This window comes from Hydra vulgaris, chromosome 08 (genome assembly GCF_038396675.1).
Source record: "Hydra vulgaris chromosome 08, alternate assembly HydraT2T_AEP".
NCBI lineage: Eukaryota > Metazoa > Cnidaria > Hydrozoa > Anthoathecata > Hydridae > Hydra > Hydra vulgaris.
Window position 1 is genome coordinate 1467847 of NC_088927.1, and position 15833 is coordinate 1483679.

Consider the following 15833-nt stretch of genomic DNA (forward strand, 5'->3'; position numbering starts at 1 on the left):
TCTCTGAGAGCTACCACAGAGTTAGAAAATCTGACTATCAGTCGGCCTCAGAATTATAAAACCGAGTTTCAGAGCTGCACCCTCATTAGGAGATAATAGAAGATTTCGTAATTAAGTGGCTGTTATGAATCACGTGATGCAATGTTTTTCTCGGGAGGGCAAAAATGTAAACAAACCAATAATAAACATACAAGAAAAAGATAAGAAATAATACATCAGGTAAATAGCAAATAAATAACAAATAAGAAAAAATACATCAGGTGTGTAATTTTAAAAATGATATACGTTTACAAAAATAAACACAAATAAAATAAAAGTCGAAAAAAATTTAGTAAAGAATATTTTATTTATACTTTTACCTCAATAAAATAAAAAAAGATACAAACCAAAAAATCATTCTTTATAAAGCAGTGAGTTTTTGCAAAGAATTTATTTGCTTTCTTATTGTTTAAAATTGTATAATATAACTTTGGCTATTCTCTTAACTTTTAATTAAGTTTTAATCTTTTTGTTTGAATATTTATTATCATGTTGTGTTCATTACTAAGTCTTTACTGGTTACTATCTCAGTTAAAAAAACATTATGGTTAATGATTGCTGTCTAGTTGGTATTTGCAATAACGATAAACGTTATCCAGAGCGTTACGTAATACATAGTAACGTTAAATCTGGAAAATTATGTTTCCACAAATTGCCTGTTGATGGAAAAACAAGAAAATCATGGATTCATGCAGTTTCTAAAGGGCGAAAACACTTTGTTATACCTAAACATTTTAAAATCTGCTTTAATCATTTTGTCGATGCCATGCCCACTTATGAAAATCCTAACCCAAATCTCTTTTTGACATACACCATGAATGTTCAATGTACTCCGGAAAAAAAACAATCAAGACCTCCTCCAAAAATCAGAACAACATCTATTGTAAAACCTGTTTCGTCAAAAATGATTGAATCTATTAACTCTAACTCGGATACACTTACAGCTGAAGAGTTGTCAGATCTTATGATTGTTTTTCTTCAGACGAAGAAAGCTTAATATCGTTCGAAATAACTCCATATGTTAGTGGCGATGCAGTTGCAGCAGAATTATTACACATCTCCGACTCTCCCAAAGAATTATTACACCCACCCGCCTCTCCCAAAGAAAAAGACGCTGTAAATCCAATTTTGTCTAAGAATAAAGCAGGCTACAGTGTTAAAAATAATATAGAGCCTACTCTATTATCAACATATACTGCTTTACAATTTGGTCATATTACTAGGGACTCAGACTTATCGACTTTTACAGGTTTACAAAATGCAAAAATTTTTCAAAATGTTTTCAATTATGTCAAGCACAAAGCAGCAGTTATAAAATACTGGGATGGAAATAAGAGAACAAATTGATTACGAAAAACCATTTCCAGTGTTGAATCCGTCGAGCAGCTACACTTATCAGAAGATTATACTAATAGCGATAACTTATTTCCTATGAGAAAAAGCGGACGTAAAAGAAAAATCTTACTGGAACAGGAATTTCTTTTAGTTATGATGAGATTACGTTTGGGTCTTTTAATTGAAGATTTAGCTTTCCGCTTTTGTATATCAGCTGGAACAGTTTCCCAAATTATTATCACATGGGTAATATTGTTATCTAAAGAGTTGGACAGCCTAATCTTGTGGCCTAGCCGGAATACAATTCGAGCAACTATGCCAAACTGTTTTAAGCGATTATATCCAAAAGTGAGAACATTTATAGATTGTTCTGAAATATTTTTTGTAACATCAAGTGCTCTTGATGTTCAAACTTGTATGTGGAGTGACTATAAACATCATGCAACAGTCAAATTTTTAATTGCAATAACTCTGAATGAAGCCATTTCATGGCTGTCTCCCCTTTATGGTGGACGTGCCTCTGACATTTTTATTGTCAGAAATAGTGGTTTTTTTGGTATACTTAAGCCCTATGACCAAGTTATGGCAGATCGTGGCTTTAAAATAAGGACAGACCTTGCATATAAACAGTGTACTCTTTGTATACCTCCAAGTGCTGTTAAAGGAATTCAAATGTCAAAAGAAGAAGTTCGAGAAACATTAAACATTGCTAATGTACGTATTTATGTGGAGCAAGCAATAAAAAGGATAAAACATTTCCGTATTTTAAAAATAACACAGCCATTACTATACCTACCTATCATGAATAATATACTTCGCGTTTGTGCTGCTATATCAAACTTGAGAAAACCATTAGTTTCCAAATAGTTTATTAAACAAATTTAGTTTACTAAATAGTTTTTTTATTGTATAATATAATGTTCCACTGTCCAAACTTTAGGTTATTATTATAACATGAGTTTATATCAACTAGGGTTTGAAAGACGTGTAAAAAATTAGTTTTATTTTTTTAAACCAAACCAGCCCCGAAAAAACTTTTTTTTGAAAATCTTTTGAAAATGCAGAAAGAATTTTAAAAAAGGTAAATAAAAACAACATATTTATCTACAACTCTTAATAAAATATCCATTGAAAATTTAAGCTAAACATAAACTAGACATTGAGCACATGCAACAAACCCAGTCTAGATCTGCTATTAACTCATAGTCTTCTTTTTTTAAATTTTGACATGAACAGTAAAACCAAGCGCAACATACCTCACATTGAATACTGCCTAATTCATTAAATTCTTTAACATTGATTTCTGGATCTTCTAGTATAAGTTTATCGCATTTTCCACAGAATGTTATAGGTTTTATTAGTAATAATGCTGGAGAAACATATGTTTTGAAAAAAATATCTAAATTTATTTTTACCGTATCCCAGAGCTCTTGATCAAATTCGATTACTTCAACATATAAGTCCTTAAGCGTACAAACAATAAAATATGCTGACTTGCAATTTGTAATTGCCATTTGGGAATTAATCTGTGTGTAATATTTATGAAACTTATTTAATGTTATTTGATCATTTTTTATTGTAAAGAAATTACATTCACTAGCTCCTTCTTTGATTGTTTTATGAAAAATTTTAAAAGGACATTTAACTTCTAAACACATTCTACCATGACATTTGCATACCATAAATCCATCTGGGGAGCAAGCAATGTAAGGTCTGTCATACAAAATAAAGAGACCACTTTTTTCAATTTTTAAATCAGTGTGATTTGATACATGCTCTGCATAAAATGTTTTTATAGCATCTTGCTCATGATTAATTCCCCATTTGATAGAAGCAGTAACAAATGTTTTTTTATGAGGGTATAAAATCTCAGCAACAAGAGGAGTTGTTTTAGGCTTCTTAGAACTTGTATTTCTAGAAAGAGTATTAACTTTGGTATATCTTCTGTGATGTTTGGATGCAGTTATCCTCCCCTTTCTCATTTGAAACCAGGTATTGCTTTTAGCTTGATCTCTTGTGTTATATTCCACGTTTTTAATTGTTTCATGTGTTAAAACCATTTTTTCTAATAATATTTTGCCTAATGTTGACTCATCAGCGTTAGGATGGTCTAAAAGTATTTCAAATGATAGCTTTTCAAGATCAGGATTACTTGCAATATTTTCATCAGATTTTTTAATTTTTGATTTAAATATTACAGCAGAAGGCTCAGATATATGAATGTTGTTTAAAAAAGTTTCATATGAATGTTCATTAAATTCACGATGACTTTCGATTCTTGGATCGAATTCTTGCAATGCTTTCATCCTAGTGTTTTCCTTATTGCTATCATTTTTTTCATTATTTGCAATTTTTTTCTAACAACTAGGTCAGTTATTAAGCACGGTTTTATATCTTTTCTAGAAGACTTATTCCAGACACAAGCTTGTTCTGTGCATGTTGGATTACACCAACCTTTGTTATTAGCATATTCCATTTTATAAAGGGTGGCAATGACATGATTACAAACTTCAAAAGCTCCAGCCGTACACGAACACCAAGAGGAAGAATATCATTATTACAAAAGGCAATCCAAAGCTTTCTTTTTTTGTAAATTTTTTGCGAACCACACACTTCAGAATATGCGAATAAAAAATCTTTTTTAAACCTGAAGTGCATTATTGGGCCTACAAAACCATTATCGAAAAATGAAAATGCTTTTTGGTCCATTTATTTGCTAATATATTCCGAATCAAAATATTTTTAATAAGAATATATGAAAAAAAATTTCCCATTGTTATACTAGGCCACTCAGATATCAAGTCTTTTCTATTTTCCATTGGAACAGAGTTTGGGTCAATTAGATCTAAAGCTTTTAGCTTGTCCGTATAAGATTGCTTAAGTTTTTTTTCCTGTTCTTCTGCTGTCTCTATAACATCTATATTTAATTCCATTGCAGAAAATGCTCTAGCAACAAGCTCGACTTTGCGTCCAGTAGTACTTAGCCCACGAACAGTTAAAAAACTAACAAGCTGTTTAACAGATAAATTCAAAAAATCTTTGTATTTTTCAAGTGGCATGGTAAAATACAATTTTCAATTATATATTTCCAGATAAACTATTTTTAGATATTTAAGGCCGCAGGACATGTACTGGGTTACATTTTACCAGTAGCAGGATAACCAGATCTGACTTATAATCTGATCTGACTTTGCCCTTGTCAATTCATGGCCTGAGTATCAAGACAATGAAATTTAAAATCGTACTTCTAAAAAGACAAACTTTGGATCTCCTTAGTTTCAGAAATGAGGTTGCTGCCACACTAGTGAAATCCCACTTGACAACACCAATTGCTTGCCGACCAGTTGGAAGGCGAAGAATTACTGCAACTGCACCAATCCCAGATTCAGGTGATTCGTCAACATCAACATCTTCTTTGGTTTCACCTCCTCCAAAGCGGGCAAAACTGGAATTGTCGGACATGAATTTTTAAACGTTCAAAAACTTTATAAATACCAGTAGCACCTTCATTAACTGTAGTATTGCAGATGAAACTTTAATCTCCAAAACCTTTTTCCAACAAAAATATTTTAGGGGTATTTTTTCAATATTTTAGAATTTAAAGCTTCATTATTGTTTTGGGTTTGTCCGTGTTAACGCTTGAAAAATCATGAAAAATTGGGAGAAGAACAGCTTTGATTGACAATGGTATATTGTGGGTTTGTATTTGTTTTGATTATTAAACCTATCTAATTGCCACAAGCACCAACTGTTTTTGGATTGATTGCAGAATTGGTGGCGTTCAATGAGATTACTTATATTACTATTATGAAATAACACAGCCCAAACAGATTTTTTCATTGGGTATAATAGTTTATTCTGCATAATTGCCGTTCAATAATAATTTTGAAGTTTATTTTTAACTTTATCTGTAAATCTTCTTGCTCCATTTAATTTTTTTCCATCCTTTAGTATTTTTCCCTTCATACTTTGAAGCAAACTGCGGCATCGCGTACCTAATCGCTACTGAACGTGGCCAACACATTCTAATTTTCAAAACTGTTTAGTGCCCTTGTTAGCTGTAACGTTTTATCATTCAACTGTGTGTAACTGTTTGCTACTGTATATATAAAAACAAGTGACTTATTATTTTGATTATTATTTTTATTATAATTAATATTATAATTGTTATTGTTGGTGTTTTTTTTGTTATTGTGGTTCTTATGTTTATTACTACAAACATTCTTTATATTATTATCATTACTATTCTATAATTATTACTAATTATATAAATATAAAGATCTACATTTTTTATGGATTAACGTAAACTTAGTTCGTTTAATCATTACTGAATTACTTTAGCAATACTAATATAGCTTCACTAGGTAAATAATAAGAAAACTCTTATAAATTAATTATATTTTATAAAACTTAAACCAATAAATTAGTTAATATTTTGTTAAAATATTGACGTTTTTTTTTAGAACTCATAAAACGAAAACATAAATAGATATATATAAATGTGTGACACCTTGAACCTAATTTTTCCCACATCCAAACAGTTTTATAATAACATGTGATCTGTCAATTTTTGGCAGGTCACAAATTAGATTTTGGCAGATTTACATTTTTTAGTTTTAAGGTGTTTACTCTATAATATAAAAAATATTTGTGCACGAGATTCAAGAAATTGATTTTCTCTATCCTCAACTTTCTATTGGGATAGCATCATTTTTCAAAACATATCTGGCGGATCACATCACAGCAATTCTTACATGCTGAATTATTTTATAAATCACCTAATAAATTATACACCTGATTTTAGAATCCGCTATGCCTTTTATTTCGTCAATCTGGTTTTCTCTGTCAATTTTATTTACCCCAAGCTGTATTACTTAAGTAAACAAAAATAAGTTAACTAAATTAACTAAAACTATTCATAAACTTTTTTAGCTTTTGACTATCTTATTTCAATTTCAAAACCTCGCACAGTGACTCAAAGTGAAGAAAAAACGGCAAAAATTATATAACCATCTATTTTAATATGTATTAAATAAATAGTTTTTGTTTTTTGTCTAAAAATCAATTATGTGATTTTAAGTTATTTTTACGCGCAACAACCAGCAAAACGCGCGCGTATCTAAAAAACCCACGCGTATGAAATTTTACACGCGCAAGCAGATTTTTTTTTTAACTTTACTTCTCAAATCAATTAATAGTTTGCATAATACATAACTTACTTTTAAATCTTTTTTTAACTCATTCCAACTTGTAATCAGGCGTGATCACACAGTACACTACCATCCAAATTTAAGTCATAATTATTACCGGGCCCATCCCCTTTTGCTAAAAACAACAATTGAAAGAATTTTCAAAAAAAAAAAATAATAATAATAATAATTTAGTCATCAACAAAGAGTATAGAATAAAATAGCTATAAAATACTCTGAGCATTACTATTATAACTTTTGTAAATTTTAACTCATAGAAAAATTTAATTTTTGATGGCAAATTTAACTATAAATAAAAAATTTCACAAAAGAATCACGACTTTTTAAGAAGAGAAAGAATTTCTACTGGAAGCAATTTCCCATTTTCAGATCTATGGTTAGTGAATTGGATGCTCGATATAACTGGATCACTCCTTATCATAAGATATTTAAACTAGTTTTTCATAACATTTATCCTTGAAATTTTGCATGAATGGTTTAATCTTGCATTTCTAATCTCTTTGTCAACAGCCTCTAGTGATTTTTCTGAACAAACTCCAATGGGAAGTTCTAATGCATCGGCAATCTGTAAACCATGTTCTAAAAGTTTGTGAACGTTTGGAGGAATAACATACCAATTATATTCAGAAAGAATTTTATCTGTTGTATCATTACAATAATTTTGAAAAGAGCTTGGATCTAAATCATATCCTGAACAAACTGCTTTTAAAATTGTTTTAAGTCTAGAAATGATGTCAACATCATTTCTAGACTTAAAACATCAGGCTCTTCTGGCATTATTACCATCATTAGTGTTTCCAAAGCCTTGTTTTGGCATGTCAACAATAAAACTTAGTTCTTCCCTAAAACTTCTTTTGGATAAATGCTTTTCTTTTTTTAACTGTTTTTTTTCTGCTCATAGGTTTTTGCATAAAACGACCTAATTTTCAATTTATATCCAAGATGAAGAATGTACTCAAAGCATCTTATCCAAAGGTGAAGAGGTGAAAGGTCAAAAGATAAAGCTTCTTCATTGACAGGTTTAGATCTAATCAATTTAATGTCATTCATCTCTGTTCGCTTTGCTGAACATACATTACCGCTTTGAGAAGAGGTAGTTCTTGTCAATGCATTAACAACTTTTCCATCAAACATAGTCAAATCCAAATTATACTTTATAATTGCTGTCATCATAGATAAATCAGCCGGTTCTGACTCTAAACTTACTACAAATGGTTCAAGTTTCTGAACCTCAATTCGAAATCGTTCCTCTTCTTCTTTAATTAGCATATCTGTTTCCTTTTTGTACTGCAAACATACTGGTCTGCCGAAATGTGTACTAGATGGTTTTTTGTTGTACCATATCACTGTATCATTAACGGTCAGTTTAAGAGGCACAATAGATGTTTGGAAAATACTCTCTTCATTTTTAATAACTTCATCTAGAGTTGTATCTAAATACTTTTGTTTATACAGACTCTGGCTAGACGCTCCATCAAAACCGCCTTTGAAATGCATCATTCCATGTTGATTGATATTTTTAACCGATAATTCAGAAAACATTTTGTTGCAACTATTTAGACTCAAGATTCTACACAGTGTGTGATTAAAAAGAGATTGAAGGGAGCAAACTGCAGATGTTTCTGAAAAAATCATATTATCAGGATAGCATTTCTTTTTTTTAATTAAAATTTTATGAAGAGACGGATAGATGTTTGCATTTTGTAATAAGGAGCGATTTCTGATTATCTGGTATTGTTCATCGGACAGATCACATTGAATTTATAGGCTGAGAGCATCTTCAACTTTCATTTTAACAAGTTCAAGCATAGACATGTTTTTCCTAACTTTATCTGGGTCCAAAGCCTTCTTTACTATAAAAATAAAATTGTTTCTATTAATGTTGGATTCAGTTGCTGCACTTTTTAAAGAAGCTAAGGCCAGTGCTTCGTGATTGTTTTCAGCTAAATGGGCAATTTAAGCTCTTTTGCTTCTTTCACCAAGATTTTCCCAAACTTTATTTTTTCTACCTGGACCTTCTTTATATGTAATTCTTTTAACAAGATCGGTGAAAAACTCCTCCTGTAAATAGAAACTTAATTAAATAGAATGATTGCATAAAGAAAATTATTAACAAATAACTCTGTTTCTTTACCTGCAGCCAAACATCTTCTTTTAAAATCAATCTGTCGTAGTTTCTATTATGCTTATCTAACTTAGCTCCCACTTTTGCTTTAAAAACAGACAACTTATTCTTTAATTTGGTAAGCTCTGATTTATCAAAGTCATCTTCATGAAGGTTATAAACAATTAAAACTTCTTTAAACAAAGATTCAAGCAGATTAACTTTATTGAAACCTAGCTCTTTAATTTTTTGAAGAAGATCAATTCTTTTCATTTTTTATATATTATCTATAACATAACACACAAAAGTTATCAATAGTTTAACAATCTTATTGTCATTTACATTATAGCTTAATAGCTACAAGTATTTTGAAAAAAGAAACAAAAAGTACATATATATATATATATATATATATATATATATATATATATATATATATATATATATATATATATATATGAGCTATAAAAAAATTACTTATCAAACTTTTTTATATTTTACACTGTGTTTTCATCTCTAAAGACTCATCAGGATTAAAAAAATTTGATAAATGATTTTCTGCTAATTTATAATAGCTCTGTTTTTTTAAGAACATTGAGCACTCTATTTTGTAGAATACAATTGAAACTATTTGTACAACCTTTTATCGTATACACGCTGAATATAATATTTAGCGAGTAAATGATAAAAGCTTTATTTTAGATCTGAGCAAATTGGAGCAGGTAAATTTTATTCCATTAAATGGTGTATTGCTGACAGTACTCAAAAACACTAAAATCAGCGTTTGTTATGCGGAACATTTTTGTTCTTGTACCACAAATAATGTGTTACGAATAATAAAAAAATTTTTTACTAATATTTTTCTTCGTGCTTAGTAATAGCTTAAACCTAATAATCTTTAGAAAAAAATCAATCATTTACATTGTGAATTGACACAATTTTTATAAATTAATAAAAAATACTAACACTTTAACTACTATGTGTCCATAAAATAAATTTCTAAAACTGACTATTTTATGGAACATTTCCGTTTTTTTTCGTCATAAAAAAAGCACCAACAAAGTGCTTCAAATTAAGACATAACCTTGCAATGGCTTCAATAAAAGTTTTAAACTGTTATGCGTCTGGCCTTACCATCTTTAAAAGTTATTTGTATTTAGAAACTAAAGACTTTTTTTTTTTTCTTTTTTTTTGCCACTTTTTAATGATTTTGAGCCACTGTGCAACGTTACGTCTCAAATGTGTTTTTTTTTTACTTCATAAAGTGTAACCAATTGAGACTTAACGTAAGGTAACTAAATCTAGATTTGAGACGTAACTAAAATATGTCACGAAAAGATTTTTAAACGTTTTGTTACGTCATAATGTGTTGCACTTTAAAAAAAAAAAAAGAGGTAATATAACGTAAGATTTATTATATTTGTGACGTATTTTAATTGCGTTTATGATAACTTAGACACCTAGGTTTTACATGGCATACAAAAAGTTCACCTTTTGCCTCACTTAATAGTTTAAACATTGATCACCGAATATCTAATTTCCGGGCAGTAATCCAAACTTTAATTCAATCAGGAATCCGTTTTGCTCACCCAAACTCCATTGTCCAGCTATATAAAACTTTGGCTGTCCCAACACTAACATATGGTCTTGAACTTTGTGAATATAAAAAAGTATTAATGCAAAAGCTTGATATAGTTGGAAGAAACGCAATCAAGTCACTCCTCGGCGTTTCAAAACATAGCAAAAATTGTATTCAACCCGTATTCTTTTTTTTAGATATAACAATAACTATACAACAAAACAAGCTCAACTTATTTATTCGCCTGATTAACAATAAAATTACATTTGACATTATTATGTTGCAGCCGGAAAACAAAACAGCCCAACAACCTTTTTTAGATAGTATCAAGAGTTTGTGTAGTAAACATAAACTAAATCTGGAGAAAATAATTCAAAGTAAAAAAAAAAAAAATTATTGGCTTAAAAAATTTAGCTCCTGAAACGGATCTTCAAACTCTAAAATGTGCAGTTGAATGCTGGAACTCAAAAAAACAAAGAACAATCTTCAAGGACATTCTTAAAAAAAATATTCCTACATGATAACGTTTAATAAAAAATCTTGAAAAAAAATAAAAAAATTAAAAATAATAGCAATAATAATTCAAGGATTTTTATAATTATCATGTATAAAACTCTAATTTTTTTTTTTTTTTTTTTCTTTTATTACAAAATAATAAATATTTACAATTTTTTCCTTTAAAATTACATTATCTCAGGTTTTATAGTTTAACGTTATATAGTTTTTACAAGTGTTCGTAAATATATACATTTTCTATTTTTAAATTATTATATATTTTTTGTATTTTTGATTTTTGATTTTTTTGTGTTTTTTGATTTTATATTTTTTTGTGTTTTTTGGTTTTATACTTTTTTGTATTTTTTGTTTTTTATTTTTTGCCGTTGTGCGGAAAGAAGTCGAGAGTTTAGATTAGGTTAAAAAAAGAAGAAATTCTAAAATAAAGAAAGATTCATAAGGTAAAAGAAGGGCTGATATCAAAACAAATTAAAAAGAATTACAGGACTTTTACATAAACATTACGTTACGAACACTATAGATAAAAACTTATGTGTTAAAATAATATTTCATAAAATAAGGGCTGGCAGTGATTGCTAATCATATATAATAATAATTTTGTTGTATAACATAGAAAAAATTGCAGGAGGTAAGGAAATCTTTACTAAACATACAACGAGCCGTTGTTTTATTTTAGCTCATATGTTTATTTCAGATTTCCATTCTCTACTTGACAGAAAACATTTTTAATACAAAAATATTCGCAGAAAATGTCCGTGGTGTTTCTACGGACATGATAATTATATTTTAAGGTAATAATATTCCTGATGTTTCTGATTATTACCCTGATCACTGCCATTGGGTCAATTTTTTTGTTACTGAACATGTGGTGGCATCTACTTTTTAATATTTCACTCATGATGGTTTGAGTGAGTGTCAACAACAGCTGCGAAGTGGGGTTTTTCTCCGATAAATTTTTCTCCAATAAAATCAAGAAAATTGAATTTATTGGAGAAAAATTGTTTCGGGATGTCATAGAGTTATATACATGTTTAAAATAATCCCAAATTTCAACAGAAGGAGGACAGTAGGAAAAGATGTGGATGTTGTCCTTAATTTTACCACAAGTTTTGCATTTGTTATTTTTGACGATCTGTTGTCTTGTAAACTGTTGTGTTAAAAACGAAAGAGGATGTTTTGATTCGGTCTGCATGCATGGAAGGTAAAGTTTTTTTCCAAATATGGGTCCACCGCATTGTTGTTTTTGTTGAACCGTTCCAGAAAAGTTCTGCTGGCACGACTGTCTTTTTGTTTTTTGCCACTTCTAGGTAAAAATTTTTTGTTGTTTTTAGGGGGACGCTAAAAAGGGACCCGTTTTTGCCTAATATTTCGATTGTTATTTTGTAGTACTGAGATGTTTTGTTGTCCCAGTGTTTTGGAAAATTGCTCTGCTTTAAAAAGTTCCAGCTTTGGTTTTGGTTCGTAAATTTTATAAGTGAACTCGCCGACCAATACTTTGAAAAGTAGTAATATTCGTGAGCATTATCCTCTTCGCATTCTTTCAGTTGAAAGAATTTTTTGAGGCGAAGTGCAAGACTTTGCTCCTTCGATGATAAAATTCCGAGACCCCAGCTTTTTACGGGTAAAAAAAGTGTCTCTCTCTTGACCGGATTATAAATGGTCTTTTGCCACAGATTTTTGAAAATGGCTCTGTGCAGACGTTCTATTGCCCATTCGGGAACGGGCAGCACATTCGCCAGAAACCACACTTTTGACATTGCCAACGTATTTATCAACATAGTCTTTCCCCTAAGTGACAAAGTACGTAGTCCCAGAAACTTGAGTTTTTTCTCTATTTTTTTTAAAGTTACTGACCAGTTGAAATTGGTAGTATCGCTCAGTCTGGTGTAAAAAGTAACACCTAGTATTTTGAAACCGGTGTTGTTGTTCCACTCTATGTCGTCCAATTTCGGGTACATTTTAGGATCAAAACCCCCAAAGGCGAGACCATTGGTTTTTGAGGCATTGATCACTGAACCACTTGCTTTTTCAAACAATTTTATTTTTTCGAAAAAAAAGCGGACTGATTTAACGTCCCTGGCAAAAAAGTTCGAATCGTCTGCGTCCTGCTGTATTTTGAGGGGTTCAGGTGTACCAGGTAACGGGAAGCCCTCTATTCTGCTATCTGCTGTGACCGCCAAAGCGAGAGCTGCGGCGACAAAAACATACAGCAAGAGAGAGAGAGGGGGTCGCCCTGTCTAACTCCTCTTTCCGTAGAAAAGGAGGTTGACAGGAAACCGCAATTCAGAACAGATGCCAAAACTTCTGAATATAATGTGTTGACAAAAGATACAAAATTTTCTCCGAGATTGAATTTTAAGAGAATCTGAAGCAGAAACGCACGATCGACTTTGTCAAACGCCTTTTCTTGGTCTATTGACAAAAAGAAACTAGGTAGATTTTTAAATTCAGCGTAATCTATAAGATCACGGATTAAATGTAAATTTGAGAATATTGTTCTTCCTGGGATTCCGCAAGTTTGATTTGGTTCTACAATTTTTCCCATTACTTTTGCAAGTCTTAGGGCCGGCGCATTTGTGATTATTTTGAAATCAGCGCCGATTAAGGATATGGGCCTCCAGTTTTTGCATTTGGTAAGATCTCCTTGTTTGGGAATCAGTGAAACAATTGATTTTTTTATAGAGTGGCTGGTATTTCACAGGGAATTTCTTCAAAATCTTTTTCTAAAATGTGCCAAAAGGTTTTATAAAATTCACCTGGAAATCCGTCAAAGCCCGGAGATTTTCCGTTTTCAAATTTAAAAAGGGCTTCTTTTAATTCCACATCGGTTAGGCGGGTATTTAAAAATTGATTTTCATCATCACTTAAACGTTTAGTGATGTGTGACAAGACATAACTTTGGCTGTCTTTGCATAAACTAGTTTTGTTGTAAATGTTTTTATAATATGAAACCAGGGAGTTTAGTATTTTACCAGGTTCACTCGTCAATGTGCCGTCATCCTTGCGAATTTCGGTAATAGACTTGTTCTGCTGTTGAACTTTTTCCAAATAATACAAAAGTTTTGAAGGTTTTTATCCTTCTTCGATTAGTTTTTGATTCGTGCGAATAAACGCTCCGGGAAACTGGAGCAAGAAAAGAGCATCGCGTTTTTCTTTGTAATTCAGCCCTAACAAAAAGTTTGCAGTAGTCCTACCATTTTAAAATTGACGTATAGGACCGTTTTTTAGTTTGCCAATCTTGAATTAAGATATCAATTTTCTGCCTATGCACCTCTATTTCCAAAGGGGAGCAATTTAATTTCCAGTATCCTGGTCCTCTCCTGGCTTTACTAAAATTGACAGTTGTTGACACGAACTCGTGGTCGGAAAAAGGGTTGGTGAGAATTTTGGTATATGTTGTTTTTTTGGCGACTTTTTCAGGTAGATTTTTTGTAGAAAAAAAGAAAAAAAAAGTAAAAGTTTAGAACAAAAAAATTCGAAATAAAAGTCTGATTTGAGAACAAAGTTAAAAAAAAAGGAAAGTGAAAAGAAAAAATAAGAAAGAGTAATAATCTTACGATTTCTTTTCCGCACCAATTTGACTACCGTATTGTTCGTCTGTTCTAATTTAACTTGTCTAACTCTAATTTACCTTGTATAACTCTAATTCTAATTTATCTAATTCTAACTTCGCACGTTGGAGTATTTGACGATTTTAGCTGGCCAAAATTATTTCTCTCTTTTTAACAGCTGAAAACTTTACTATATGACAAGAAGTTGTAAATTAAATATTTTTTGTACAAATCCAAGCCAGTGGCGTTCAATATAGGGAAAAGATGGGTACTTTAGGGATTACATTTCATTCTATTCAATAGGATTTGAGGAAATAAAAGATATATTATTTTTCAAACTTTATTATGGTAAATAACATACTATATTTTGATATTTAATTAGATTCCACTTCGTCATTGTCAGAATATTCTGCATTTTCGTTGTTTTCAGTGTCGGAATCTTGGACTTCTCCAGGAAGAAGCAATTCCACAGCTTCTTTTGAAAAAGGCTTTGTAAATTTGTGTTTCTTTTTCCAAATGCTGGACAACAGAGGGTCGGATGTTAACAATAACCTATTGATGATATCTTGGTTACAATCTTTTCTAGAAAATTTTCAAGCCTAGTTAAGTCTGTGCTCCCGGAAATGTTTGTTTCTGGCTTCGGCAGCCTCTTCCGACAATTGTCCAATTGGCAAAAGCGCATTCTCTACTATATCAGGACCATGTACTAAAACTTTATGCAGAGTTGGAGTCATTGGACACCAGGGGTATAGTTCAATATAAAGCTTTGCAGTATCCAAAGTATACTGTCTGAACTTTTCTACATTGTTTAATAAATGTATAAATAAAAATAAAATAACGTAAAGAACGAAAAAGGTTGAATTTTTAAATATAGATTTTTTTAACGTTAAGTTACGTTTCAGTAAAAGAAACGTAACTTTGCCGATTTAAACTTTTTTTTTTCGCGACAAATTAGTTACAAAAAAAAATATTAACTAATTTAGACGAATCTATTTTACAATTAAAATAAACAATAATATTCAGCAGTTCAAGAAAAAATATTTTTTAGTTACTAAAGTCTCGACAAACGCTTTGTTAAATACCGTAACTCATGATCATGAGTTACGGTATTTAACAAAAATATTTTATTTACAATACTTTTTATGTATTTGATTATTTATGTATTTGATTATTTATGTATTTGATTTTTGAAAACACAAAAAAAAGCTTCTTAAAAATAATGTTATCAAAAAATAAATAAATTAACCTGAGCTTGTGGGTTTTTTTAAAAAAATACTTTTTTAAGGTAAATACTTTTGAAGCTTTAAAAGAAACGTAACGAAAAACAAAAAAAAGTACCTTAAAAAGTTAAACTAACTTACGGTACGGTTAAGCAACCTAAGGTACTTAATAAGAATTAGAACGTTTTATTTCTTAAATGTATTTAAATTGACGTATTTTACTACGTTAACGTTAACGCGTTAATTGCGTTAACGCAATTAAAATACGTCACAAATATA

The 15833-nt window shown here is 30.4% G+C and overlaps 1 protein-coding gene across 1 annotated transcript; it reads left to right on the top strand.

Annotated features, from left to right (window-relative positions):
- The first annotated feature begins 1530 nt into the window (after positions 1–1530).
- Positions 1531–2241, top strand: LOC136082915 (uncharacterized). Its single transcript, XM_065802329.1, has one exon. The coding sequence runs from the start codon at positions 1531–1533 to the stop codon at positions 2239–2241; it is 711 nt and encodes a 236-aa protein (XP_065658401.1).
- The last annotated feature ends 13592 nt before the right edge of the window (positions 2242–15833 follow it).